Source organism: Onychostruthus taczanowskii, unplaced genomic scaffold, assembly GCF_017590055.1.
Source record: "Onychostruthus taczanowskii isolate IOZ18803 unplaced genomic scaffold, ASM1759005v1 scaffold26, whole genome shotgun sequence".
Taxonomy (NCBI): Eukaryota; Metazoa; Chordata; class Aves; order Passeriformes; family Passeridae; genus Onychostruthus; species Onychostruthus taczanowskii.
Genome location: NW_024499906.1, coordinates 8,280,739 through 8,306,563, shown reverse-complemented (window position 1 = coordinate 8,306,563; position 25,825 = coordinate 8,280,739). Strand labels below are relative to the sequence as shown.

Below are 25,825 nucleotides of genomic sequence, written 5' to 3'. Positions count from 1 at the left end.
ACAATGAAACATAATTTTGCTTTTGTCAACATGGGCTATGAGGCAAGCTCTGAAACCATGCCCTCTCCACCTTCCCAAGAGCACACTGTGGTAGTCAACATTGTGGGAATGACCTGCCAATCCTGTGTGCAGTCGATAGAAGGCCGAATTTCCAAGGTGAAGGGCATTTTGAGAATTAAAGTCTCCCTTGAACAGAACAATGCTGTTATCAAGTATCTGCAGTCGGAAATAAGCCCTGAACAGATTTGCCGGGAAATTCTGGATATGGGCTTTGATGCCAACATAGCAGAAGAGAAGTTGACAACAGCAACTGTAAATTTGCCAAGCTTGAAAGAAGCAGTAGCTAAGCTTCGGGTGGAAGGCATGACATGCCAGTCCTGTGTCACCAACATTGAAGGAAAGATTAAGAAACTGCACGGTGTAGCAAAAATCAAGGTGTCACTTGATAACCAAGAAGCAATTATTGCTTACCATCCTTACATCATTCAGCCTGATGACCTCAAGAGACACATCAGTGACCTGGGGTATGACTGCACCATTAAAAGTAAATCAGCCCCTTTGAAGCTGGGTGCCCTTGATCTCCAGCGCTTGCAGAATGCAAACCCCAGGGAGACACCGGCAAGTCTCGAGAGTGATGGGCTGGATCTGCTGGTCCCTGAGATGGGTAGCACAGCAACAGTGACTCTAGAGATAGAGGGCATGCACTGCAAGTCCTGTGTCAGAAACATCGAAGGAAATATGTCAGATCTTCCTGGCATAAAAAGTATTAAAGTGTCTTTGGAGCATAAACGTGCTGTGGTACAGTATAGCCCAGATTTAATCACCCTGTCAGCTTTGCAGCAAGCTATGGAATCCCTTCCACCTGGAAACTTTAAAGTAAGCCTCCTTAGTAGTTCAGAAGCAAATAAAGCAGCATCTCCCTCAGGTGCTTTCACATACAGTGTCGTCAGACAGCCACCACAAGGCACGACACATACGGCTGTTATTAAGATTGATGGCATGACCTGCAATTCTTGTGTACAGTCCATAGAAGGGGCCATATCACAGAGGCAAGGAGTGCAGCACATAGCAGTTTCTTTAGCTGGCAGTACTGGGACCATACACTATGATCCAGCTGTCACTAGTGGAGAAGAGTTAAGAGCTGCCATAGAAGACATGGGATTTGATGCCTCTGTGCTGACAGGTAACAGTGTTTTCTCTTCTGTGGGTAGCATGCCAAGGTGGGTCATGCAAGGTCTGCATTGAGATTCCTTTCTGGAGAGAAACTCTTAAAGCATCACGTTGACATGGTCTGTTCTGAATGCCTGGCCTGACCCAACCTCACTTAGCAAGGGAGAGAGGTTTCAGCTGTAAAGCACCTTGTTTCAGCCCTTAACAACTGCAGCAGTGAGCGCAAGAGCTGAGTTACATTATGAAGCCAAAAGGTCTGAGGTACAAAGCATTTCAAATAGCTCATCCCCTTGCCCTCTGAAGCAGGTTTCCTCCTATGTCTGCAGGCTGCTGTAAGTAGATCTGTCAACTCAGGTGTTTACATTTATGTTCTGGAATACTAAAACTTACAAACTTAATGGAGTACTTTTCATTTAAAACCACTTTTTACCTAGCTAAAACCTCTTTTTAGTGTCTTTAGCCTTTGACCATTATTTCTTGAGTATTTTTACCTGCCTTACTTCACTAAACCTTGCTTTAAGTGGCAAAATGCAAGTACTCTTTGTTGGGAACAGCTGCTTTTACATGTCAGTTGCATCAGTGCATGCATTTTGTACATATGCTGAATGTTTAAAAGGTTGTTTTGATGCACAAACTCCTCTCTCACAAATTTCAAATGTGGCAATTTTTACCTGCTTCAACTAAACATATTTGCTTTGAAATACTGATGTAGTTTGCCTGAAATTAAGTAGTTTGATCACAAAAAACCACATCTTATTCCCTTCTCTCATGGGTCCAATCCCTCTGAATCTGTGGTACTACTACAAATGAGGAGGAGCCTGTGTGTGTTGTTTAATTATAATTTGCTTGGCTTGTAATTTGTTGGTAGGAGAGCTTCCACTCCATCTGGAAAAGGAGGGACCCCCCTGTGTTTTAGATGTTCTGAAGCAACTCCTGCTCCTTTACACAAACCTCTGCCCAAGGGAGGTAGTTTGTGAACACACCTGGAACTGTTGCGTGTCTGTTCAATATCTGGCAAAGAATAAAAATGTTTGCAAGAGGCCTGTTTGCGTTCAGGTCTCTGGGGTGCTTCCAATACTCATTTTGCAGTACTTGCAGTGTGAATACTGTGCCATGAAGGGAAACCTGTTGAGAAACTTGTTGTTTTCCTTGTTTGAGATGAAGTAATATGAGTCCTGCATAGATGGCAACAATGGCAGAATGGGTATGACTGGACTACTTTCTCTGTGCTGGATAAGGACCCTCTAGATACCAATGTATCTTTATCAAGCGGAGGTAGCTGACAGCTCTGGGCATTGAAATTGGAGGGAATCATTTGCCATCTGAATGTGGAAAGCTAGTTTTGTAGAGTTAGATGGTCATGGAAGTGGCACAGGTGAATATATATTTTCACAAGCATAGTAACAACTTATATTATTTCCATATAGAGACCAAGGTTATTGTGTCACCTTCTAAACAACTGTGAATGTTTGTGTGGTTGATAAATGTGACTTGTTTGTACTTTTGGGTCATCCAGTCCCACTGTAAATAGTTCAGTGTATTGTGCATTTATTCAAGATACCGCCACTGGAGAACAAAGGTGCCAGCCTGATGCCAGCAAAGCTGCTGTGCAGCCTCGAGCTCCAGAGCCTCCTCACCAAGGCAGTTCCTCAGATGCTCTTCCGGTCAGTCCTCACCCTGATGGGTCAAACCAGCTCAGTGGAGCCACAGAAGAAAAGTGTGTTTTACAAATCACAGGCATGACCTGTGCATCGTGTGTGTCTACCATTGAAAGAAATCTGCAGAAAGAAGACGGTAATAAATTTAAGCTTCCTGTAATGAGTCTAATGATAAGGGATGATGGGATGGAAAAGATGTTCTATGAGATTGATAGAAGAGGCTGTCATACAACATCTGGAAGTTAAATAGACTTAGTGCTCTGTCTTAGTGCTAATGTAACTATGTCACTGTTTAACTATCCTATTGCACTGGTGGGCAAACATGATGAACACACTTGTAGCAGGTTGTAAAGTGATAAAAAATTCAAATAACTCTGAAGACAAGAACAGAGAAACGGTTGTCATTTAGTTTTCAGGGCCTTGTTGGTTTACGAAGCAATCCATCTCCTCCAGAGCCGTTGAGAGCTCGGGCATGCTCAGGCATATTTGCACAAGCAGGTGCAAACAAATGTATGGCTCCACTGCCAGGGTAAGCTTAGGCACAGTGCTGTTTATTGGTCTAGAAGTCTGCAGGCTGGGGCTGCCTTTCCTCTGGCCATGTAGAAGATTAACAGATGAGCCCTAGCAATGTCTGGTTTCATTTGTGTCAGCATGCCTTTGGAAGGTTGTGCTTATTGCTTGCTCTCTCCCCAGTCTCCCAGTGGTGGTCTCACTGCCTTGATTTAGAAATCAAAACAAGCATTAGCTCTTCAAACCAATTTTTTTTTGCCTTGTGTTCTTTATGTTTTGATTTTCAATTCTAAATGTAGACTTCTGCAGGCTTTTTATTTATTAAAAAAATAAGGAGGGGTGGAGAACAGAAAAATACAAAGGTATAGCATTGTGCTGTGGGGTTCATTCCAAACTACGAGTTTAGGGTAGATCTTGCAGCAGTGGATTTGACGGTTGCTTACAAACATCCTTTTTCTCTCATTAGATCACAGCAAAACACACCTCCTTCCCTGTGTAAATCTTGAAATTCCTCTCATTGCTAAAGGGAGACTCAGTGTGGCTGGGTCTCTGTAAAAACATTGCTGTTGTGACTAGGGAACAACACTAGAAGGAGGCAGAGAGAAATCGTCAGGCTTAAAATATCTCTGAAGTGTTACTGTCCTCACTGACAATCACTTGTAATATTTTATTTTTCTTTCCCTTAAAGGAGCTACATTATCTAATATTTTTGTTATTGCCACTGCAGGAATTGTTTCAGTGTTGGTAGCACTGATGGCAGGTAAAGCAGAGATAAAATACAAGCCGGAACTCATACAACCTCTTGAAATAGCACAGCTGATCCAGAATTTGGGTTTTGAAGCTACCATAATGGAAAATAATGATGAAACAGAAGGGCAAGTGGAGCTTCTTGTAAGTCATATGTATTTGAAATTACATGTTTGTTTTGGAAAAGTCGGGTCTGGAAGACTGATTTTCTTGCAAATAGCTTAGCTTGAGTAGTTGTAGCTTCAGCAGCTCAGTTCTGGCTGGTGACACTATTTTTTTTATAATTGCTGAAAAGACAAAATCAACTTGTCTTAGAACAGATCCAAAAGCACTGAAATAAAAAAATGACAGTTCTATGTACCGATTAGACTTTTCTTAGCAAGCACAAATGAAACAGAAGTTTTCCATTAAGACACTTTAGTACAGACTCTGAGTAACTGAGAGTTTGTCAACAAATACATATTGCTAATGTTAAGGGCTTTGCATAGAAGTCTAGGAACTTGGGATAAAATCAGTAAAATTAGTAAATTGCTTTTTGAAGGATGGATTCCTCAAAAATTAATTTTTATTCTCTGACAGATATTTACTGCAAGACAGAGAACATCAATCTGCTGCTGTGTTAATAGATCACAAAGTGTTAACATGCCTTATTGAAGCCACAGGAAAATTTAAGAGAGATGAAGTTACACATGCAGAGTTTGGCTTTGGCAATGTGAATATAGGTGTTGATAGAACCATATTAGTTACACTTTTACAGTTAATAGCATGTCTGAGTGCTGCCATGCAAATACATGGCTGTGACTATATCTGCTCTCTGCACAATTTTATAATGAAAGTGGATAGTTATGTTCTCAGCTCTGTATCATTTAAGACAGCTCTATAAAACCTTTACACTGAGGCCTTGTCTCAAGTACACCCACAAATACTGGGTGAATGTGGGGGATTGCTAACTACCCAAAATTGTCTTTTCTTTAGATTATAGGGATGACTTGTGCTTCTTGTGTTCATAATATTGAATCCAAACTCATGAGAACAAATGGCATATTCTCTGCCTCAGTTGCACTTGCAACTAGCAAAGCTCACATCCTGTTTGATCCTGAAATTATTGGACCTCGAGATATTATAAAAGTAATCAAGGTAGGCTCTGGAAATTATTTATGTACGGACAATTACATGTTGCAATTTAGAAGGAAATAAAGCAGCTGATATTTGAGAGGTTTCACTGATTTTGTAGATGCCATAGTTATTGCCATGTTCTAATGCTCTTGTGGTGAGGCTGCTGTGCTCCACAGGAATGCACAGGCTCCCCAGCCTAAAAACACACTCTAAAAACACACACTAAACACTTCAAAATAAACCTTTTATATCTTTACCTGTCAAAAATGTCATGTATTCATTTCTTGGAATTCTGTGTGTAAAATCACAGTCATTTCAGTGAAGTGTTGCTAATTCAGAAAAAAGTACTTCTTTCTCTTGACAGTGACAAAGGCTGTAAAGGAAGTTTTGCCACAGCTCATGCCACAAGCATTAGATATCTCTGTACTTGCATCTATCCCTACATCTTTTTGAATGGAAACAGCCTGATATTAAATGAAAAAATCCTGGTTTACCAGTAATCACACAGATCATAAAATCTACTGTTATGATAGCCCAGATGTGGACAAAACCTTTTTCTTTTTTGTCCCACCAGAAGGGAAGAGGTGATACTATATGAGGTGCATGCAGTGAATAGTCAGGAGGACAGCAGAGACTGTTTGCCTTCCGTGCTCTAGAATATTTATTCAGAAAAGAGCTGCTAGACCACAGAAATGATGCAGCAGCAGTTATTAGCATGTTAACTAGTAGACTGTTCAGGCTGGCAGAGTGGTTCTCTAAAGCACACTTTGCACAGAAGCATGTCATGATGCAGGTAGGAAGTTTAAGTGTATTGCTCTTGCAAGTGTGCTTTGGGTTTTTAGGGTGTTTGGGCAGGAGACATGATTCAACTGCAGTAACTCACCCAAGTGACTCAAAGCTTGTTTGTTTTTGTTTCTGGGCTGCTTTGCCCTGCAGTCTGTTGTCCTACGGGATTAAACTAACTAACACTTTAATTTTCAACTTCAGGTGTGTTTATTAAACTGCAGTGTTAGGGACTTGCTCACAAGGTTGTCAAGCTCCCAGTGGCTTGTGCTTTTAAACTTCCTTTGTGGTATGTCTCATATCTCCTGATTATTCCGGTGGGGGTGAAAGGGCATATATTTTCCTTAAGGAGGAGTGCAGTAGAATTCCAGCTCTCAGTGGAAGCTCCCCATGCCTAAGACATGGGGAGAACTTGGACACACTGCATCTATACACTGTGTTCATGTATAGGTACCAGAAGTCCTTTGGAGTCCAAATTTTGATTACTGACTGAAATATCCTCTCATTTTGGCAGAATCTAAAAGTAAATAAGGGGTTGGAATTTATTAAACACAGAACAGTGTCCCTTTCTGACATTTCTTCTAAAAGTAGTGTAATTTAAATGTGTTGTGAGTAATATGATTACCTAAATCAAAACTAACTTATCTTTACTTCCGTTTCAATAAAAAGGAAATTGGCTTTCATGCTTCTGTGGCTAAAAGAGCTCCCAATGCACATAACCTGAGTCATAAAAAGGAAATACAGCAGTAAGTATTTCTTTTCTCTCTCACTAAAGAACATGTCTAGATCATATCTTGTAACTCTACTCCCCCCAGCACTCTTCCCAGTTAATTAGATTATTCTTGTGTAAAGCGTATTTAATTTTACCATTCGCCATTTCATTCAAGTACTTTTATTACTTTCATTAGTTTTAGTTTTTAACTGCCAGAAGTCTATACAGTTAAACATGTTGCAGACACTGAAGTTGTTCCAAAATACTGGATCTTTGCAAATATCCCAATGCTATGTGTTAGTACAGTGCTAATAACCCCAGTCCTGCACTACCAGCACAGTTGGGCCTGAGTGAGGTGTAAAAAACCCATGGATTTACAGTTTTTCTTTTTCAGGTGGAGGAAATCTTTCTTGTACAGCCTAGTGTTTGGTATCCCAGTTGTAGTTATAATGATTTATATGCAAATACCCAGTGGTGAAGGCCATGGGTCTAAGGTGCTGGAACAGAACCTCATTCCTGGATTATCTATTTTGAATCTTCTCTTTTTCATCCTGTGCACTTTTGTTCAGGTATGTCCATACTACTTCCTAGGGGTTTGCTTTGTATTCATGTCCCATTTATGTAATATGATGCGATAAAGACAGACATTGAAAGATTGAGTGGATTAGGCCTGCCCTCTTGTCTGTACCACCTAAGCAGAACAAAGTGGCATTTTTCTGCAAGTTATCCTTTCTGTTTTTACTCATAGCTCTTACTCCTGCCAAAGTTGCATCAGATAGTTTCCAAGTGGAGAAGGTAATATTAAAATAAAGAGATACCTAATCATCTACAAACAAATTGGGTAGCTGTAGGTAAATCCTTTCATTTTCTATGCCTTGTGTACTTTGCATTGTTGAGGAAAAATATGATATTTGTTGGTTTTGAGAAAAAGGAAGTGCAAATGAGAGAATGTCAATGGAGTCAGTCTCCTAGTAGATCTGAAGTTATATCACTATCAAATTTCCTTGGGCCAGCAGTGCCTTCCCTTATGTCCTGCATGGTTTTAATTCTGCTCTGGGCAGTATTATGTACTCTGTGATCTCAATATGAGTCTGTCCTGCTCACACCAACAGTTCCTTGGTGGATGGTATTTTTATGTACAAGCTTACAAGTCCCTGAGGCACAAGACAGCCAATATGGACGTGCTCATCGTACTGGCCACGACCATTGCTTATGTGTATTCCTGCGTGATCCTGATAGTAGCAGTCATTGAAAAGGCAGAGAAAAGCCCTGTCACTTTCTTCGACACTCCTCCGATGTTGTTTGTGTTCATTGCGCTCGGCAGATGGCTGGAGCACATAGCCAAGGTAACTCATCTTCACACAAATGTTGTGTATTTATGACAGGAACAGAATAAACTATTCAGAGGAATTTTGAGTCAGCTGTTTCTGGTGTAGTCTATAATACGAAAGGTTGTTTAGAGTTCATTGTGTTAAGTACATATCAGCATTTATATATCTCAATGTATCTTAAGCGTTAGTCTCTGTTTTTTAGGGTAAGACCTCAGAAGCTCTTGCTAAGCTTATGTCTCTTCAAGCCACAGAAGCCACTGTGGTGACTCTTGGACCTGGCCACTCTATTGTTAGGTATGTATTTATGCATCAAAATCTCTTCAGCCTGCTTGGGTCACAAACTAGGCTTGATCCAGTTAACCTGAAAGCTGATAACATAAGTAACCTGCCTGTTCTACATGTGTCTTTTGCAGGGAGGAACAAGTACCTGTTGAACTGGTTCAAAGGGGTGATATTATAAAAGTCGTTCCTGGTGGAAAGTTCCCAGTGGATGGAAAGGTCATTGACGGCAGTTCTATGGCAGATGAGTCTCTCATTACTGGTAACTTCCCTTATCTTACACAAAGAAGTTAAATCTTCTGGAGCTCTTTATTACAAGAAAAGAGAGCAGACCCAACCCAAACACTGCTGTCTCAACAGCCGCCCACCTTAATGGATGCTGTGGCTTTGTAAGCTTGAATTTAAATCCTGCATCTGTGCACACCTTAAAAAACAGAAGGTTTTCCTCTCAGTCTGGCCACTTACTAACCTACTGATGGGATGGATAGAGTCATAACAGTATTGCCATTATTCCAGTGATCTGGCTGGAGTTTCCCCTGGAATGTATTTGTAGAGATGGTACCTTCTCAGAAATAAGTTCTAAAGGATGATGTGGAAATATTGATGAGATGCTGGAGTTGCATGACAGGGCTCTCTCACTGAGCAAGGAGGGGGAAAGAAAGCCTCAAAATTTGAAGTTTATTAAGGATCACAGGACATTTTACATCTTCTGTAATTTTAATTTCATTTTGTAAATATAGTAAGGATTCAATGCATTTTACAATTCTTATAAATAAAGTAAAATGTATAAAAATTTGCTTTGGCATTGGATTATTTGTGCTAGTTCTGTTTTTACTTGGAAACAGGGACACCTTTAGCTTCAGGGAACCAGTTGTTATTGCTACCACTAAAAACAGAGAAAATAAAGATGTTCTAGAGCTAGTATTCATGCAGAAGTAGCAGGAGAACAGGAGCTTTTCCACAGAAAAACTTTCTGGTCTTTGAAAACTCAGGGTCATGGAGATAAAGACAGATTTCTCAAACTCCCATTGCTATGCCAGGTGTTAATGGAGAAATTCCTAGAAGTACCTTTTCCTACCAATTTGCTCCTTGCCCTTTTGAGGGATGGTTTGCTGAAAAGTTACAACCAAGGAAACAGCATTTGCTTTGAAATTATTCCTATAAAAAGGTTTATAAAAATATAATGCTATCTATCCATGTCTTCACCAGACAGAGATACCCAGTATGTGATTTCTGGTCATTATTGCTTAGCCTACTGATTTTGCTATCATTGAATGAGCTGTGTGCTAGTGGATTATGCTGTTAGGGGTATTGGCTCATTTATTCTTACCTTTTCTTTCCAGGGGAGCCTATGCCAGTCATTAAAAAGCCTGGGAGCACAGTGATTGCTGGTTCTATAAATGCATATGGGTCACTTCTTGTTAATGCAACTCATGTTGGTAGTGATACCACTCTGGCACAGATTGTGAAATTGGTGGAAGAAGCTCAAATGTCAAAGGTAAAAATAATGGAGAAGAAAACTTTTTTCACCGATTTTGATTGTATAATAAAAAGATTTTATGTTTTGATACTTACACACTTCAGCAAACTGTGTTTTTCCAGAACTATTGTGTATTTTCATGAACTCTGCATATTTATGTGTTTCAACCATGAACATGCAAATAACTGGGTTTATTTTTTATAGGCACCCATCCAGCAACTGGCAGATAAATTTAGTGGATACTTTGTTCCATTTATCATCATCATATCAACTGTGACATTGATAGTATGGATCACAATTGGTTTTGTAAATTTTGATATTATTAAAAAATATTTTCCTGTAAGTAGTTTTATTATTACAACTGGATTTTTGTGTTGGGATGTCTTCCAATCTAATTAACATACCTTTTCTATATAAGTTTTGATGTTATAATCACCCAGAGAGGAGCTCAATTGGTTAGGTAATAACCAATTGACACACAAAGGTTGTGTCTTCAATCCTTGTATGGGCCTTTTTCTTTAAGAGCTGGACTTGATGATCCTTGTGAGTCCCTTCCAACCCAGAATATTCTGTAATTACTTCTGTGAAACATGGTATTTTCTGCACAGAGCAGATAATTATGCTATTTAAAATCTCTCTGCAGGCATAAATATACTTTTGCATTTATCCCTTAGTTCTGCATGGGGTTCTTAAAAATGGAAATTATTGACAGCATTTTTGGACTAAACATGATCTATAGCTGCGTTGCAAGGAGCTGAGCCATTCCTCTTATGTCTGATTTTTTTGTGGGCATTCCTGTTTCTGATGGCAGATAGTGATTTTGGCTTGAGAAAGAGGATGTGTATTTGCTGTGCTCATCAACTGGGGGGATCTCTGTATCTGGAAATAGTGTTCTCCTTTGCTAAGCTTTAAAGGAAATTCCAACAAGTTATGTTGACGTCTGGGAGACTCAGAGCAGAAACAAACATTTGTATGCTTGAGCAGCAAAAAATCCAGAAAACACTGCCATAAACAATTCATAACATTGACCTTTCTTTAGCATTACAGTAACAATAATAGATTGATTTCCTGTACTGAAGTTTTCCAGATAAATGTGTTTTCTGAAACGACTTTGATTGATTGTACACCTGTGTTATCTGCTGTTGGCAATCTTACATATCTTTATTTTTTTCCCCCCTTCTCTTCCCTCTTCTTGCAGAATCAGAGCAAAAACATTTCAAAAGCTGAAATAATACTGAGGTTTGCATTTCAAACCTCAATCACTGTGCTGAGCATTGCATGCCCTTGCTCTTTAGGCCTGGCTACCCCCACAGCTGTAATGGTGGGCACAGGAGTGGCTGCGCAGAATGGTATTCTCATCAAAGGTGGAAAACCCCTGGAAATGGCACATCAGGTTAATAGTTCATTCTGTACTTTTGTAGCTTACCCAACTATTGCTATATGTAATATAATTCCCCAGGAAATCCTGCATGACCAAAGAAAGACGATGGAAATTTGTTCCTTTTTTTTTCTTTTTTTTTTTTTTTCCTTTAATTGATTGCTGCTCATTAAGGTTAAGAAGGTAAATCAAACCTTCTTCAAAGTAGTCACAGCAAAGTGTTGAGAGCCAACATACCTTACAATCTCACGACTGTGAGGTTGCTAATCCTCTTCATGGCAATCCTCTCTGTGCTAATCCTCTTCTGCAAAAGAGCCAGTAATCCACTGAAGTTTTTTCTTTCTTCTGAGGCCTGTTGTGAAATGCATATTGTTCATGATCAGTAGTTTAAAATGTCAAATGCAAGGAAAAAAATTATTTGAAGTTGTTTTAGTGTATAGACCAGAAAAACAGAAGGGAGGCAGGAAAAAACCTTCAAAGACACAAAAATTATGCAAAGAGGAGGAAGAGGTTGAATGAGAAAGAGGTTTGACATGTCCATAGCCACTGAAAAGAAAATGAATCATAACCATGCTGTGATAGGCTGTATTAGACATATGCAGAACATTTCAAGGGAGGAGGATGGTAACAGCAAGTTAACCAGACTGATAATTCTTGTTATTACTTGACCAGAAGTTTTTCCGAGGCTCTGGAAAAAATAAAAAAGACTGCTAATTAATGCTGGAAGTTTTTACCTTTTGGATCCAAGCAAGGCTATGGTCAGGGCTTTGAAAATTAGCTGACCTGTGTGATTCTGCAAGGTTGGTGTGTTGGAATAGCTGGATGTGGAATAAGTGCCTACTTTGCTGAGTTTGTGGGGTTTGTGTTTCTTTCTGCTGTGTTTATTTTCAGGATTAGAATTGACTTTATATTTGGGTTCCAGTATATGTGGGGCTGTGTTTTTTGTTCATTTCTGATTCCTCAAGACCCATTGGCCTTGCTGACAAGTGATGGCTGAATTTGGTGAATAGCATGACATTGATTTTGCTTAGGTTATTGTTTCTTGAACTTCTTGCACCCTTTACATCTCCTCTATGACCAAACCACTTCCTGAGTCCTCTTTCCTCAGTGCTATTGTTAGTTGTTTAGAACTGCATTCAAAAAAGCCCTCTTTGCATCACAGACCTTGTGGTAAAGGTGATTAAGGTGCCAGTACATGACTCCTGCCTGTGAATGCGTGTTCTGTCCTTTGTGTATGCATCTCAGTCCTACAATTATACTGTTGTCTGGGATCCTGATATGTGCACAGGATGATCTTGAAGCTTTATGAGGAATTAATAAGAAAGTATAAGGAAACCTGCTGTACAGATAATTCAAGGTACCTAGAGGAATCCCTGCTTTTGTAGATTTATTCTGTCTTTGTGTGGATATAGTCAACTGCTTATTAAAGTCTTGACTGTATTTATGTGCCATAAACATACAAGTATCCCTGTGCTTGCAGGGCTTAGGCAGTAACTGTTGTTTTCTTGCAGATCAAGACTGTGATGTTTGATAAAACTGGGACCATCACCTATGGAGTTCCTAAAGTAATGAGGGTGCTGTTGATGGGAGACGCAGCTGTGCTGCCCCTGAAGAAGGTACTGGCTGTTGTTGGTACAGCAGAAGCCAGCAGCGAGCATCCTTTAGGAATGGCTGTCACTAAATACTGCAAAGAGGTACTTAGCCTTCCTATTTCATCCAGGGCCTGAAGGCATCTGTGAAAATGAAACAATGTTGTATAAAATGATCAGATCCCAGAGGAAAACGCCTGCCTAAACAGTAACAGACTGGAAAGCTGGGAGATTGCATGGTTGTACATCTTGGTCTGGATGTTACCAGTGTATTTATCTAAGCTGTGCTTTTCTGGTAACAGTGTGGAGTTCTGAAGGAAGATCTTGCTAAGTTTATCTTGAACTAATGTGACAATAAGGAATATATGCAGGAGGAATACTTATGCTTAAAATAACACCATGAAGTAAAATGTGTGTGATGACATTTCATATTATCTGACTGTAGTCACTTCTATTAGTCACTTGCTCATCTGAATAAATTAGGCAAAAAGTTTTAAAGCTTGAATATTAAACTGTAATATCTGTGAGTTCCACAAATGCATTGATCAATTACTCAAGTGTTGCAAATTCTACATATTCTCAGAGGTAATATGTCATGTGTTCCTCAAGCTTCAGGGAGAAGTAAAACACAAGTCACAGTGAAAATAGGAAACCTATGTAAATAAACAATTTATGTCTGCTAAGAAAAACCATTAATTGATTTAAGAAAAAAATAGTTTAAAAATAGATCAAATTTGCTAGATCTTTCAGTGACAAAATTTAGAAGTAAAACCACAAATTTAGAAGGAAAAAGAGAATATAAGCAACAAACCAATTGCCTTTCTTGTATTTTACATTTTTAATTTAAAATTTTTATAGTACTGACAGTTCTGTAGTCATCCCATGCAGCAGTTATTACTGGATCATGGCTTATATGTATTGTAATGCTATAGTGTTGGCTGATGTTCTTACCTCCTGCCTATTCATCCCTGTGTTTTAAGATCACTGAGAGGTACATATAGTTCCAACTTCCAGAGACAACCCAGAATAACTTGTTTACAGATTAATATTTTCTCAAAATTTTTGTTGGTAACTTGTCATGATGATCCCTTTATCTCATCTTGAAGGTACTCACTCACTTCTCTCCCTAACTCAACAGAAAAACCCAGTTTCCCTAACATCCATACAGATCCCTCCAGAGATTAGATACAATTTTTCACTGTACTCCTACATATGTACAAAAAGGTCTGATCCACCACAGCCTGTCTGTGAGGTTAATTAGAAGTTGCATCATTTGTCAGCTGAGTCTCTTAATATTGAAATTTTTTTTTTCGTTCCTTATCTTGGGTGAAGTCATGAACCACCAATCTAATTTTTTCACCCTTGAGCTACCAGAAAAAGCTGTTCCTTATGGTTTGCTGTTGCTAGGGCTGAGACCTGGCTGTGATCTGTATTGCTGCCCCTTTCAGCAATACAGCAATCAGAAGTCTAAGCCACAGCACACCCAGAGCATCCTTATTTTAGTTCTGTGCTACTGATACTCCAGGCTAGTTTTCAGTTGGTCAGTCATTGTCAAGAGGAGGAATGAGGCCTCTTTTTGTCAAGAGTTATCTAATATTTGTACCCCACGTGGGCAGCACAGATTGATGATGGCCTCTGGTTACATCTTCAGGAGCTTGGCACTGAGAGCCTGGGATACTGCACCGACTTCCAGGCAGTCCCAGGCTGTGGTATCAGCTGCAAGGTCGGAGGAGTTGAGGCCATCCTTGGCACAGCTGAGGAAGGTCCCAATAAGCTGGATGCCAGCAGGAGTGGGGACAACAGTGCTTCTCTGGGAGATAATGGAGTTATCACACCCTTGGAATCACAAGGTAGGTGATTATCTGCCCTGTGCCGCTCCTGTGCCAGCTGCAGTGTGAGGGAGAATGAACCAACAGCACCAACCACCCAACAGGCTATGTGCAAGAGAAAGGTAGATATGGGGCAGAAGAACGCAAAGAACAGGAGGGACAAAAATGTACCTTAACAAAAATTGAAGCTCTCTCCACAACTCTTGATCTCTCTTTGCAATTCAGAAACTTAAAGGAGAATTAGATACAGTGATGGGTACTTGAAAATTCCACCCAATACATAGACAATGAGACATAACCAGCAATGTTCCTTTTGGACAGAAGAATGGTCCAGCAAACAGCAAAGTTTGCATTATCTTCCCATTTAGAACAGTTACCTTTAACATATATTATCTTACTGCAACTTTTTACATCCTACCCTTTAGTTCCATATTAACTTGGACCTTTTGTTTCCTGTTCATATACCTCTCAAGGCACTTAATTAAAAAAAAAAAACCAAAAACCTCAAACCTATTCAGCAGATGCAAAAAAAAAGTGTGCTGTATCTGAAAACTTATCTTAGTGCCTTATATTTTTGATTAGGCCAATAAATTTAGGTTTGTTTCAGACTCTCTGGATGCCACTTCACTATTTTGTAGTGTGGGAGAGAAAGAAAAGGTATTTAAAGCCTTCTGTAAGGAGCTCATCAGTTCTCTTCAGAAGGCTGTGGTGCTCTTGACCTTTTTGAGAAAGCTATTAGAAGAATTAAATAGAATGAGAACTTCAATCATCAGAACTGTGCCATTTGTGAATGGTGCTAATGTAATCTTTTCTCACCTGCTTGTATGGTTCTTGTTAAGTTGGATTGGATTCATAATGAGGTGCATTGTTTGTTAGAACTACACTACTTTTTTCTTGGCAGAAATAGCTTTTATATTTGAAAGTCATTAGTTGTGAGAACAAAGAAGGATGGCATTAACTAAATGTGTGCACTGTGCTTATTCAGAGAAACAATGCCAGCTGACAAAGGCAAACACGAGCAAATGCTTCCATTAAGTCCATGACGCAGTTTTGTGTGTAAAGAGGCACAGACTGAGTCTTGAAAGAGAAAACTTTTATCAGGCTATCTTCAGGCCTAACTTGTCCTCCTCAAATATCTCTGCTTGTGTACCCTGCTTTTGAGATGCTCATTTTTCTTTTTGTCTGTGCACAAAGGTCCATCAGCTTCTCGGAAATACTCGGTGTTGATCGGAAATCGTGAGTGGATGCGACGCAATGGCTTGAATATTGCAAATGATGTAAATGATGCAATGACAAACCATGAAATGAAAGGACAGACTGCCATACTAGTGGCTATAGATGGTAACTGCTCTTCCTTTGACTGACTTAACAAATATGAGTCAATCCTACTGCAGAATGGATGGAAAAAATCTGAAGCAGTTGATCACTGGCTTAGTGTCAAGAAACTACTAATCTTTTAGTGCAGAACTGCTTATGAACTGTGAGGTATCCAGGTGTTCTTAAAAGAAGATTTAATCCACAACAGTGTTTATAAGGTTTTGTTTTGTAGGTCTTCATTTAAGAATTAATTTCTGAACCCCCTGTTGTCTAGGATCATTGTTCAAACAAGCAGTGACAATATGGTGCCGTGTCCAATCCTTAATTTACATCAATTAAGAATCATGGACCAACCTATCACATCACTGCTTTCAAAACATGCATAAATAAACATGCATGAATAAACATAATGATTCATTAGATCAGTCAAGTATCATAGCTTAGACTAAATTAGTTTTGCCAGTGGGGTTCTGTTCTGTACCATGCAGAAAGGGATCCCAGACAATGCCTTGATGTGAGAAATCATTACAATGGTGATAGATTGCCAGCACACCTGTGATCTTGAAATGAGGCCAATGATTCATTTACTGAACAAATATTCTTGGTGCTCCTAGAGAGCAATTTTGAAAAGCATTTGCTTGTGAAGGAAGTATGGATGCACCTTTGAGCCAATGTACTGGAAGGCAGATGCAAGACTTCTCAATTAGAAAATAATTAATTCTAGTAGAGATCCAACCCTGAAAGACTAGGGGACATAAAACCAGACTCTGTATGCTTCCTCTTGGATGAGTGGCTTTAACATCTGACCTGGACACAAATACCAGCACTTTCTCTGACCCACTATCATATTTGTCCATACCATAAAACATAGAAGTCAGGCCTGGTTTAAAAGCTATTCTTCTCCTCATCTTCCTGATCCCTAAATATCAAAGGTGTTTATTGTTTGATCTGAAACAGGCAGATGATAAGAAGAAGAGACCATCAGTGAGAGAGCTGCAGACACGAGTGTCAGTATTGCTCAGAATGTGTTATTTCACAAGCTGCCACAGTGGGATGGAGGGGGAGCTCTGTTCTCTTGGTGCCACTTTGCCTCCCACAGCTGTGACAGAGGATGTTTCTGTTGGTGCAGGTGTGTTGTGTGGAATGATCGCAATAGCAGACACTGTCAAGCAGGAGGCAGCCCTTGCTGTGCACACGCTGCAGAGCATGGGAATAGACGTGGTGCTCATAACAGGGGACAACAGGAAAACTGCAAAAGCCATTGCTACTCAGGTATCTGCTCCTCTGTGGTTCAAAAAGCTACATGACGAGGTTCTACAACTCCTGTTTGCCCCGGTGAATTTGAAGCAGGAGCTTCAGTTTCACTGAAACTGCAGTTTCCCTGGATATATTAAATAAAGACAAAGTTTTCTTGAACTGGACTGAAAATCAGGTGAAGTCCTATGGCATAGTAGAAGCCAGTGGTTGTGTTAAGATCCCACTGTAGACATGCAGTCAGTACTTCTCTAGAGTAATGGAGTTTCTTGCAGTAATTGGTTGCTGAACTGAGGCCTCCTGTTTCCCTTCACTGAAAGGCAGACTGTTTTGTTAGTGATGAAGGAAAGTTCCTTGAAGGTCCAGTTAGGCAATCCACAGTGTGGATTTTTCATTGTCTTAAAGGGTAACATAACAATATGAATTTTTGCTAAGAAGCATAGCAGTCTGAAGGAGGTTGGGTTTATATGAGATTTTTCCCCATTGCAAACTATAAATGAAAAGTCAGATTCTCACTCTACCTCACTATGTTTCCACCCTCTCGATCTTTCTTTTCCTCTTTCCCTTTGCATTGGTCTACTTCTAATCTTACCATGTGCCACTTTGCTCTCCTCAGGTATCCCACCACACAGCTGACTCAGCCAGCACTGTGGTATGCATGTTCTTCTGTGCTCTGAGGTCTGTTTTGTTTCTCTGTGTGATGCTTTAATCCTCCTTCTTTCACACTTTCGTTTTTGTGTTCAGTTATGATAAAGTGCCTTCCCACCCAATTTTCTTCGTCAAGGGAAAAAAGCATTTCAGAAACAAGTTTGAATTTGTGGTTCCAGGAACACAGATGAATTTTTTAAACAAGCTTAGTTTGTGTCAACCTACATTTTCATTAAAATTTTGGAATGTACTTTCTAATGGAAAGAAATAGTGAACAGTTTAAAAAACATTTTAAATGTTACTTTTTAAAAGGTTAAAAGAGAGCTTCTATCTTATGTGATGAAAAGCTGCTTCTTCCTGGTGAGGCAGCCAAAGGGCATTATCCCAACACTATCTAATACAGTCGTCTGTTTTTCAACTACAACACTAGAGCCATTGCTAGCAACTCCACATAAATTATGATGTGGATGGGTAGAATAATTTAGCCAGCCATCTGCTTTATTTTTATAATCTCCCTGAGACCTGCACATACTTGTTGTCTCTGTGTCTCCCCTGCTGTAACTGCTTGATCATACATGGTTTGTGTGTTGCATTATCTGCTTGAAGGCTCTGCAGAGGGATCTGCGCAGCCTGGATTGATGGGCTAAGGCCAGTTGTGTGAAGTTCAAAAAGGTGAAGTGCCAGGTCCTGCACTTGAGTTACAGCAACCCCTACAGCACTGCAAGCTGGGGGCAGAGTGGGTGAAAAGCTGCTCAGCAGGAAAGGACCTGGGGATGCTGCTTGACAGTAGCCAAACATGAGGCAGAGTGTGCCCAGGTGGCCAAGAAGGCCAATGGCATCCTGGCCTGGATCAGCAAAAGAGCGGTCAAGCAGGACCAAGGGAAGTGGTGGAGTCATCACCCCTGAAGGTTTTTCAAAGACAAATCATTATTGCTGGGCCAGTGGAGCTCCTGAAGCCATGCAGGGCATGAAGTGAAGGGCAGAGTATGGTTTGCCAGCATCTCTGCAGTAGGAGGGTGCTGTTATCAATCCTGTTCTTATGCCAAAGGTGTGTTGCTCTGCAGTTTTCTGTGTACCTTGCAGATGTTGACTTCACCAGAATCAGTTTAGTTGATATTCCTGTTTGCCCTTCACCTAGAACAGCAAATGGCTCTTCCTTCCAGCATGAAGCATGTCACCAGCATGGGATGTCTTTTTTTGTATGTAGGTTGGGATCAAAAAAGTCTTTGCGGAGGTTCTTCCTTCTCACAAGGTTGCAAAAGTCCAGGAGCTCCAAAATGGAAAGAAGAAGGTTGCAATGGTTGGTGATGGAGTCAACGATTCCCCTGCACTAGCCAAGGCCGATGTTGGAATTGCAATTGGAACAGGCACCGATGTTGCTATTGAAGCTGCAGATGTTGTCCTTATCCGAGTGAGCACTACAGTTTTGGCCTGTCCTCTTTTATCACTCACACTCCTCATTTTAGTTTAGTTTTCTGAAGACTGCATGTGGAAAACTTTCAGTGCTCTTCTGTCTTGCAGAATGATTTGCTGGACGTAGTTGCCAGTATTCACTTATCCAAGAGAACAGTTCGAAGAATACGAATAAATCTGATTCTTGCCTTAATTTATAATCTGCTTGGAATACCCATAGCAGCAGGTATGTGACTGCAAGAGCTCAGCTTGTCAAAGACAGCAGCACAGTTGATCTCTGTGGTGCCTCTTATAGGATTGATTACCTGCTCCAGGAACCAAAGACCGGTTGCTAGATTATTTAAAACTTGGTAGAAGGAGGGTGAAATCAATACATTCTTTTTTGTTGTTGTTGTTTTTCTCTTTGCTTGCCTCTTAGGAATAAATACTTGTTGATGAAATGAAAACTATGCTCCTACTTCCTATAGCACTACCTGGGGATTAGTTCCTGTATATTCAAACCCAGCTCTAATCAGATGTACCATCCTACTTTTGGGTGTTCCCTTTTTTATTTGCCCTGAATCACACATTTTCTCTCCTACTGCTTGTATTTTTTATGCCTTTGTCAGACATTTTCTCATGCTCTAAATTCCTACTTAAAACTTATTTCAGGTATTCCTTGTTTTGTTTATGAGTAACTTCTCCCTCCTTTTCCTGTACTACTTCCCTGTCTTTCTGTTGCCTTTGCTGTGTTTCATATGTGCAGAATATCTGGAAGGGACAAGTAGTCTTGCCCTGTGGCTGCAGTCTTGTACCTGTATTGGTGCAAAGGTCATTCCTTGCAATGGAAGGGACATGTTCAGTAATGAGTGAGTAAATACATATATTGATCTAGCTGGAGGTCTCAGCAGGTTGTGTTGTAGAACTGCTGATCTGTTCTATGCTATGCAGTGGTGGAAATGTCTGTGCTGGGATGGGCAGCTCTGGCTCATGTCCATATGTTTTTTTCCTAGGTGTGTTCATGCCTGTTGGCCTCGTGCTTCAGCCTTGGATGGGATCAGCTGCAATGGCAGCTTCTTCTGTGTCTGTCCTTCTGTCTTCACTGCAGCTGAAGTGGCAAGTTATCTTGTGTTTATCAGCTGGGGAACTGGGACACTACTGAGGCTGGGACTACATCTAAAAGTACCTGAAAGTCCATGAGCTTGGGGTTGTTCTGTCTAGTCCATGGCTCCAAAAGAGACAGGTGTCACTATTATGAACTTACCTGGAATAAGACAGTATGCAGTATGGTTTAACTAACAGCTAAAAGTGTGACTGGATGTCACCTGGGCCCATGTGGTGGAGATCTAGTTCAATACCAAGTAAAGTAATGGTAGATATTGAGAACCCCCTAAAAAATATTTGGCTTCAGACTTCTGGAAGCTGTATTACAGTTTTGTACATGGAATAATAGAATCATCTGGGTTGGAAAAGACCTTTAAGATCATTAAGTCCAACCTTTAACCTGGCACCACCAAGCCCACCACTAAACTATGTCCCTAAATGCAACAGAAGAGTGCTTAATCAGTGGTATGTGGTCTTGAATGACTGAAAGCTCAGACCAGAAACATCTTGAGGAGTATTCTGCATTTCCCCATCATCCTTCCTTATACTTCTGTGCTTGTCTTGGCTTGAGAGAATTGTCAGTCTCAAAATTCAAGCAGTAATAAAAATTATTATTTTGTAACTGATTTTTGAGAATCCTTACACTCTTTGCACCACACATTTTAAATTAATTGTTTCTGAGCTATTAGGAAATTTAATTTAAACATATGCAATTAAGCTATAAAGTTATTTTTTCTATATAAACACTTTCAATACATTTAGGTTATCAGAAGTTTCTGATTTGTTCCAGCGCCAGATGCTTCTACACACTGACCTCTTGCTAATATCTTTTCTCTTTCTCTTCTTAGTTACAAGAAGCCAGACACGGAGAGTTACGAAGCACAAGCTCAAGGCCGCATGAAGCCACTCACCCCTTCTCAAATCAGTGTTCACATTGGAATGGACGATAGGAGGAGGGACTCTTCCAAACCATCTCCTTGGGATCAGACAAGCCAAGTGTCCCTCTCTTCCTTGGCTTCGGACAGGCTGCCGAGACGCAATGGGTTCATCCAGGAGGAAGGGGGCAAGTGGTCATTGCTGATAAACGGAGCGGATGAAGAGCAGTACATCTGAAGCTCTGGACTCTTAGCACAGGGGGAAATGTTCCTCCTCCCCAGTCAGGAACTGACTTATTTCATCAACAGCTTCAGTGTTGTAAGTGAAGTATTCCTTCAGCTCATAAGACAATTGCAACTCAGCTCAGTGTTGGGTTGCATGGATTGTGGATTTTTTTCAGGTCACCAGTTATTTCTAGTTATGGAAATAATCTGTGCCACTATAATGAACTGGCTTGTTTGCACACAGCATTTAGTGAAATAATGTAAAACTGTAATTTTCAGAGTCTAAAAGAGTCTTTCTGTGACTCTTTGCTAGGAACCAAATGTCATATTTTCACTCTTTCAAACTTTATTACTTCAAGACCACATGAAGCAAGAGTATTTTCAGAGCTGCCAAATATTAATTAATTGTGTCTAAATGACATTAGCAATGGCATAAGGAACTCTGTGGTCAGAAGTTGAATTTTTACACAGAATCCTAACTAGTCATGTCACTGTGAGAACACTTTGTATTTAGGATGCGTGGCATCTCCTGGGACCAAAAATGCTTTGTTGCTTCACCTGCTTCAACTCTCTGAAAGGTCTTTTTCAAAGATTTTCACCTGCTTTGAGGTATTGCATCCTTTTGATGCACATTTCTACTGCTCTCTTTGATTTTCTCTTTTGCTCCATATGAGCCCCTTTCCCCTTTTTCTTGCACAAGAGATCTTCTATGAGTTATCATTATGTTTACAGGTATTCCTGTTCGGGACAAACTCCTTTAAGTCACCAGGAACCTTTCCATTCCAATTGAAATCCACAAAAGCAGAACAGTTCCTGGTCCCAGTTATCCAAGATACCTTGCTGGACCCCAGGGACCTCCTTAGAGTTGGGCAGTTGTCTGTCTCTTTCCTCTGACAGAGTGAAGAATTTATGCCAGTGTGAGCAAAGGTTGTATTTACCTTGGTATGACTGAGCAGAACTAGCACTGCTGTGGCTCCAGCATAGCTGAACAGAGTGAGATCATTGCATAACTTTACCCCAGCTTGCTGGTTGCTTAAAATGCAGCTAAAAGTTTAAATTAAAAAGGTGGGAAAATGGCCTTAAAGTGGGCTTCTATTTGCCATCATATGAATAAATGACAGAATTGGAACTAGGAATATTTGTAATTTAAATTTGTATCTATTTTTTGCATTGGTTTTAGTTCCCCTCTTTACTTCAATGAGAAATCAAAGTACCGGACAACCGTTTTTTTTGCTTTAACATTTTTACCAAAGCTTGCAGTAACTTCATCCCTGTGGATGTCAGATTCACCCCTTAACACTTTTTAGAGTCAGGACAGTAGGAATCAACAGCTTTGGTGCACTGGATCAAGCTCCAGAGTGCTGTGTTCTCCAGCTGTGGGACTCTGATGTAAGCAGAGTTTTATAGTCAAATTTAGAAACTGAAAGAAGAGGAAATACTTTGCAAAACAACATGGAATAACTACTTACTTTCATTGACTGAAATATAGAGCTGTTTCTAACACAGGTTCAAATCCTGCTTCTCCTAATGTAAAAATGAAAAACAAGTTAGAGAGGAAAAGAATTGTTCTTAAAACATTGGATGGGTCTTCCTATTTCTCAGCACTGTCTTAAACATAATTATGAATCAGTTTTAAAACTCTGTATAAGTAGAGATTACTTTCACAGCACACACACTTTTCAAATACACCATAGGTGCATGTCCCTGTGGGAAAGAGGGTCTGAAGTTTCACTGTTCTGTATTTTCTAACCAGTCCTTACAGTAAAAATATGCTTTTTAAAAAAAAAAAAATCATCAAACAAATGACTGTGTGTCTTTTTCTTTTTTATTGAGGGATTCAGAATAAAAAGAGCATAAACAGAGATTTTTGGATTGCAGGGTACATATGGACAAGGTTTTGTGACTGCTTTGTGATCTGTTTCAGGCAGGATATATAGGAGGGAAAAAGAGACACTGTTGTTTCATGTTGAGACAGGTGAGGTTGCAAACATATTAAAGGGTAGAAATAGGATTCAAAATCATCTTGGGGAATTGGACAGAACCAGGAAACTTTGCAAACAGAACAGAGAGGAATTAAAGGTCAACATAGCTGAACAAGGTCAGGTAGTTGTCTGGCATTCATTTTGTGACCCATTCTAACAACACAGTGATCCTGCAAAATGAAGAGAAACATAGAGAGGTATAAAGACTGTATCACCCATATGACAAAATACCTCATTCTGTTCTGCTCTGGAGAGGCATCAGCTGAAATAACAAGTCTAGTTTTATATGTCATGCTTGTTAGGAAAAACCAGTTCAGAGAAGAGCAATGAGATTTAATAGAAATCTAGAAAGCGTGATAATGTAAGTATATGAGAACGAGAAATAGAAGATTGATTGAGTTTGAGTAATTTTGCTTACAGAACAGCATAAGGAAATACAAGTCTCAAGACACAAAGAGAACAATTTATTCCTTTCATCTTTTCAGTGTCTTTTGTGTTCATGGTGAATAGAACAAGAAAATAATAGACTTATTTAACCAAAGAATATTTAGATTAGTCACTAGGGAGGAGCTGTGTAACAGGAAAGATTGTGGAGCACTGGAAGAGGTTTCAGATGGTGGCTCTTCAGATGCACATGGCAATCAGGCACATATTTGGTGATGATGTGTAAGTCAGAGGTGAATCCTCCCGTGGGCAGGCAGCTGCCCTACACCAGCACCTGACCTTCTCCCCAGATGGGCTTTCTCTTATTTCTGTGAAAGTAATATGAACCAAAAAATTATTGGAGTAGAGGACTGACCACACTATCCTGCTCTCAAGAAGTGCTGAAGAACCTGACTTATTTCATACTTGAAATAAACTGTAAAAGTTTTGCTCATTATATTTGCATAATGTCTTAGGCTTTAAATGGCTGTCACACTTGCATAAATCATAGAATCATAGAATGGTTTGGGTTGAAAGGGTCCTTAGAATTTATCCAGTCCAACTCCCCTGCCATGGGCAGGGACACCTTCCACTAGACTGGGTTACTCAGAGCTCCATCCAACCTGTCTTTGAACATTGCCAGGGATGGGCCATCCACAACTTCTCCTGGCAACCTGTGCCAGTGCCCCCGAACCCTCATAGTAAGGAATTTCTTCCTAACATTTAATGTAAATGTTACCTCTGTCAGTTTAAAGCCATTCCCCCTTGTCTGATCACTACATGCCCTTGTCAAAAGTCCCTCTCCAGCTCTCTTGTAGCTCCCTCTAGGCCCTGGAAGGTGCTCTAAGGTCTCCTTGGAGCCTTCTTGTCTCCAGGCTGAACAGCCCCCACTCTCAGCCTGCCTTCATGGCAGAGGTTCTCCAGCCCTCTGATCAGCTTTGTGTCCTCCTCTGTAGTTGTTCCAGCGGGTCCATGTCCTTCTCATGTTGGACATAAGATGCAGCACTCCAGGGGAGGTCTCAGAGTGGAGCAGAGAGGCAGAATTCCCTTCCCCCTGCTGGCCACGCTGCTTTGGATGCAGCCCAGGATACGATTGGCTTCCTGAGCTGTGAGTGCACATTGCTGGGTCATGTTAAACTTCTCATCAACCAACACCCCCAAGGCAAAAATGTCTATGAGAAAGAATAATAATACATAGTCAAGGAAAATAAATATGGGTGCTAGTCCTAACACTTGTGATCATGTGCTCTTGTTAAACTTGAGCTCCTGATGTACATCCAGTCTCGCTGGGGGTGTTTGCATTTCTGCATGCTGTTTAATTAGGAACTGTCCTTGTCCCCACTGGGCCACCTGCCTGCAGCCCCCAGCAGAGTGAGGTACTGGCCTGGGACTGCTGCGTGTGCTGGCCCCACAGCAAGTTAGCTGGAGGAAGGTGCCTGAGAGGATGGACTCACAGACTCCCTAAGCTCAGTGCCCGAGGTGTTCAGCAGAGTGCCAGACTTGTCCTCTTTCCTAGGACTGAGTATTTTGATGGATTAGACAGTATGGAGCAACTTTTCAAATCCCAGTTTTGATCTTAGGTGTCTGCATTGTGCATGTTCTCCCAGCACGACTCAGTTGCTGCTATCTGATGGTAAGTGTTGATATATCTGATGATTTACAGGGGACATCCAGTTATTTTGCTCTGGGAAAAATTCGTGAGTCTTTAGTTGTAACTTTTAAATTCTTTTTTAATGAACACAGAAGACATCAAATGGATCAGATCTTTGATTCCATGTTATTTTCAGTGCAATAGCTCAGGAATACTGTTGCCTGCTAAGTTTTTAAACTGTTTTTCTTCTCTTGTTATAGTTTACCATACAACTTTTTGGTGCCCTAAGTTCACAGGAAAGAAATTATTCCATTTCATTTCCTCCTCCTTTCCCTTTTTTTTCAAGTGAATAAGCTGTCTGATTTCTATCCAAGCTGATTACAACCTTTCTCTGACTAAGTATTCGTTCAACAATTATATTTTCTCTAAATG

At 40.3% G+C, this 25,825-nt stretch overlaps 1 protein-coding gene across 1 annotated transcript; it reads left to right on the top strand.

Annotated features, from left to right (window-relative positions):
* Positions 1 to 21,410, top strand: ATP7B (ATPase copper transporting beta). The gene is made up of 20 exons (XM_041407334.1): positions 1 to 1,214; positions 2,768 to 2,964; positions 4,066 to 4,229; positions 5,061 to 5,222; positions 6,654 to 6,730; positions 7,091 to 7,265; positions 7,809 to 8,042; positions 8,230 to 8,321; positions 8,441 to 8,568; positions 9,650 to 9,804; positions 9,991 to 10,125; positions 10,985 to 11,179; positions 12,676 to 12,858; positions 14,405 to 14,603; positions 15,786 to 15,923; positions 17,029 to 17,171; positions 19,009 to 19,212; positions 19,323 to 19,440; positions 20,207 to 20,309; positions 21,146 to 21,410. Exons 1-20 carry the CDS (start codon positions 4 to 6, stop codon positions 21,408 to 21,410), a joined length of 4,278 nt encoding a protein of 1,425 aa, XP_041263268.1. The 5' UTR covers positions 1 to 3.
* Positions 21,411 to 25,825: the final 4,415 nt, after the last annotated feature.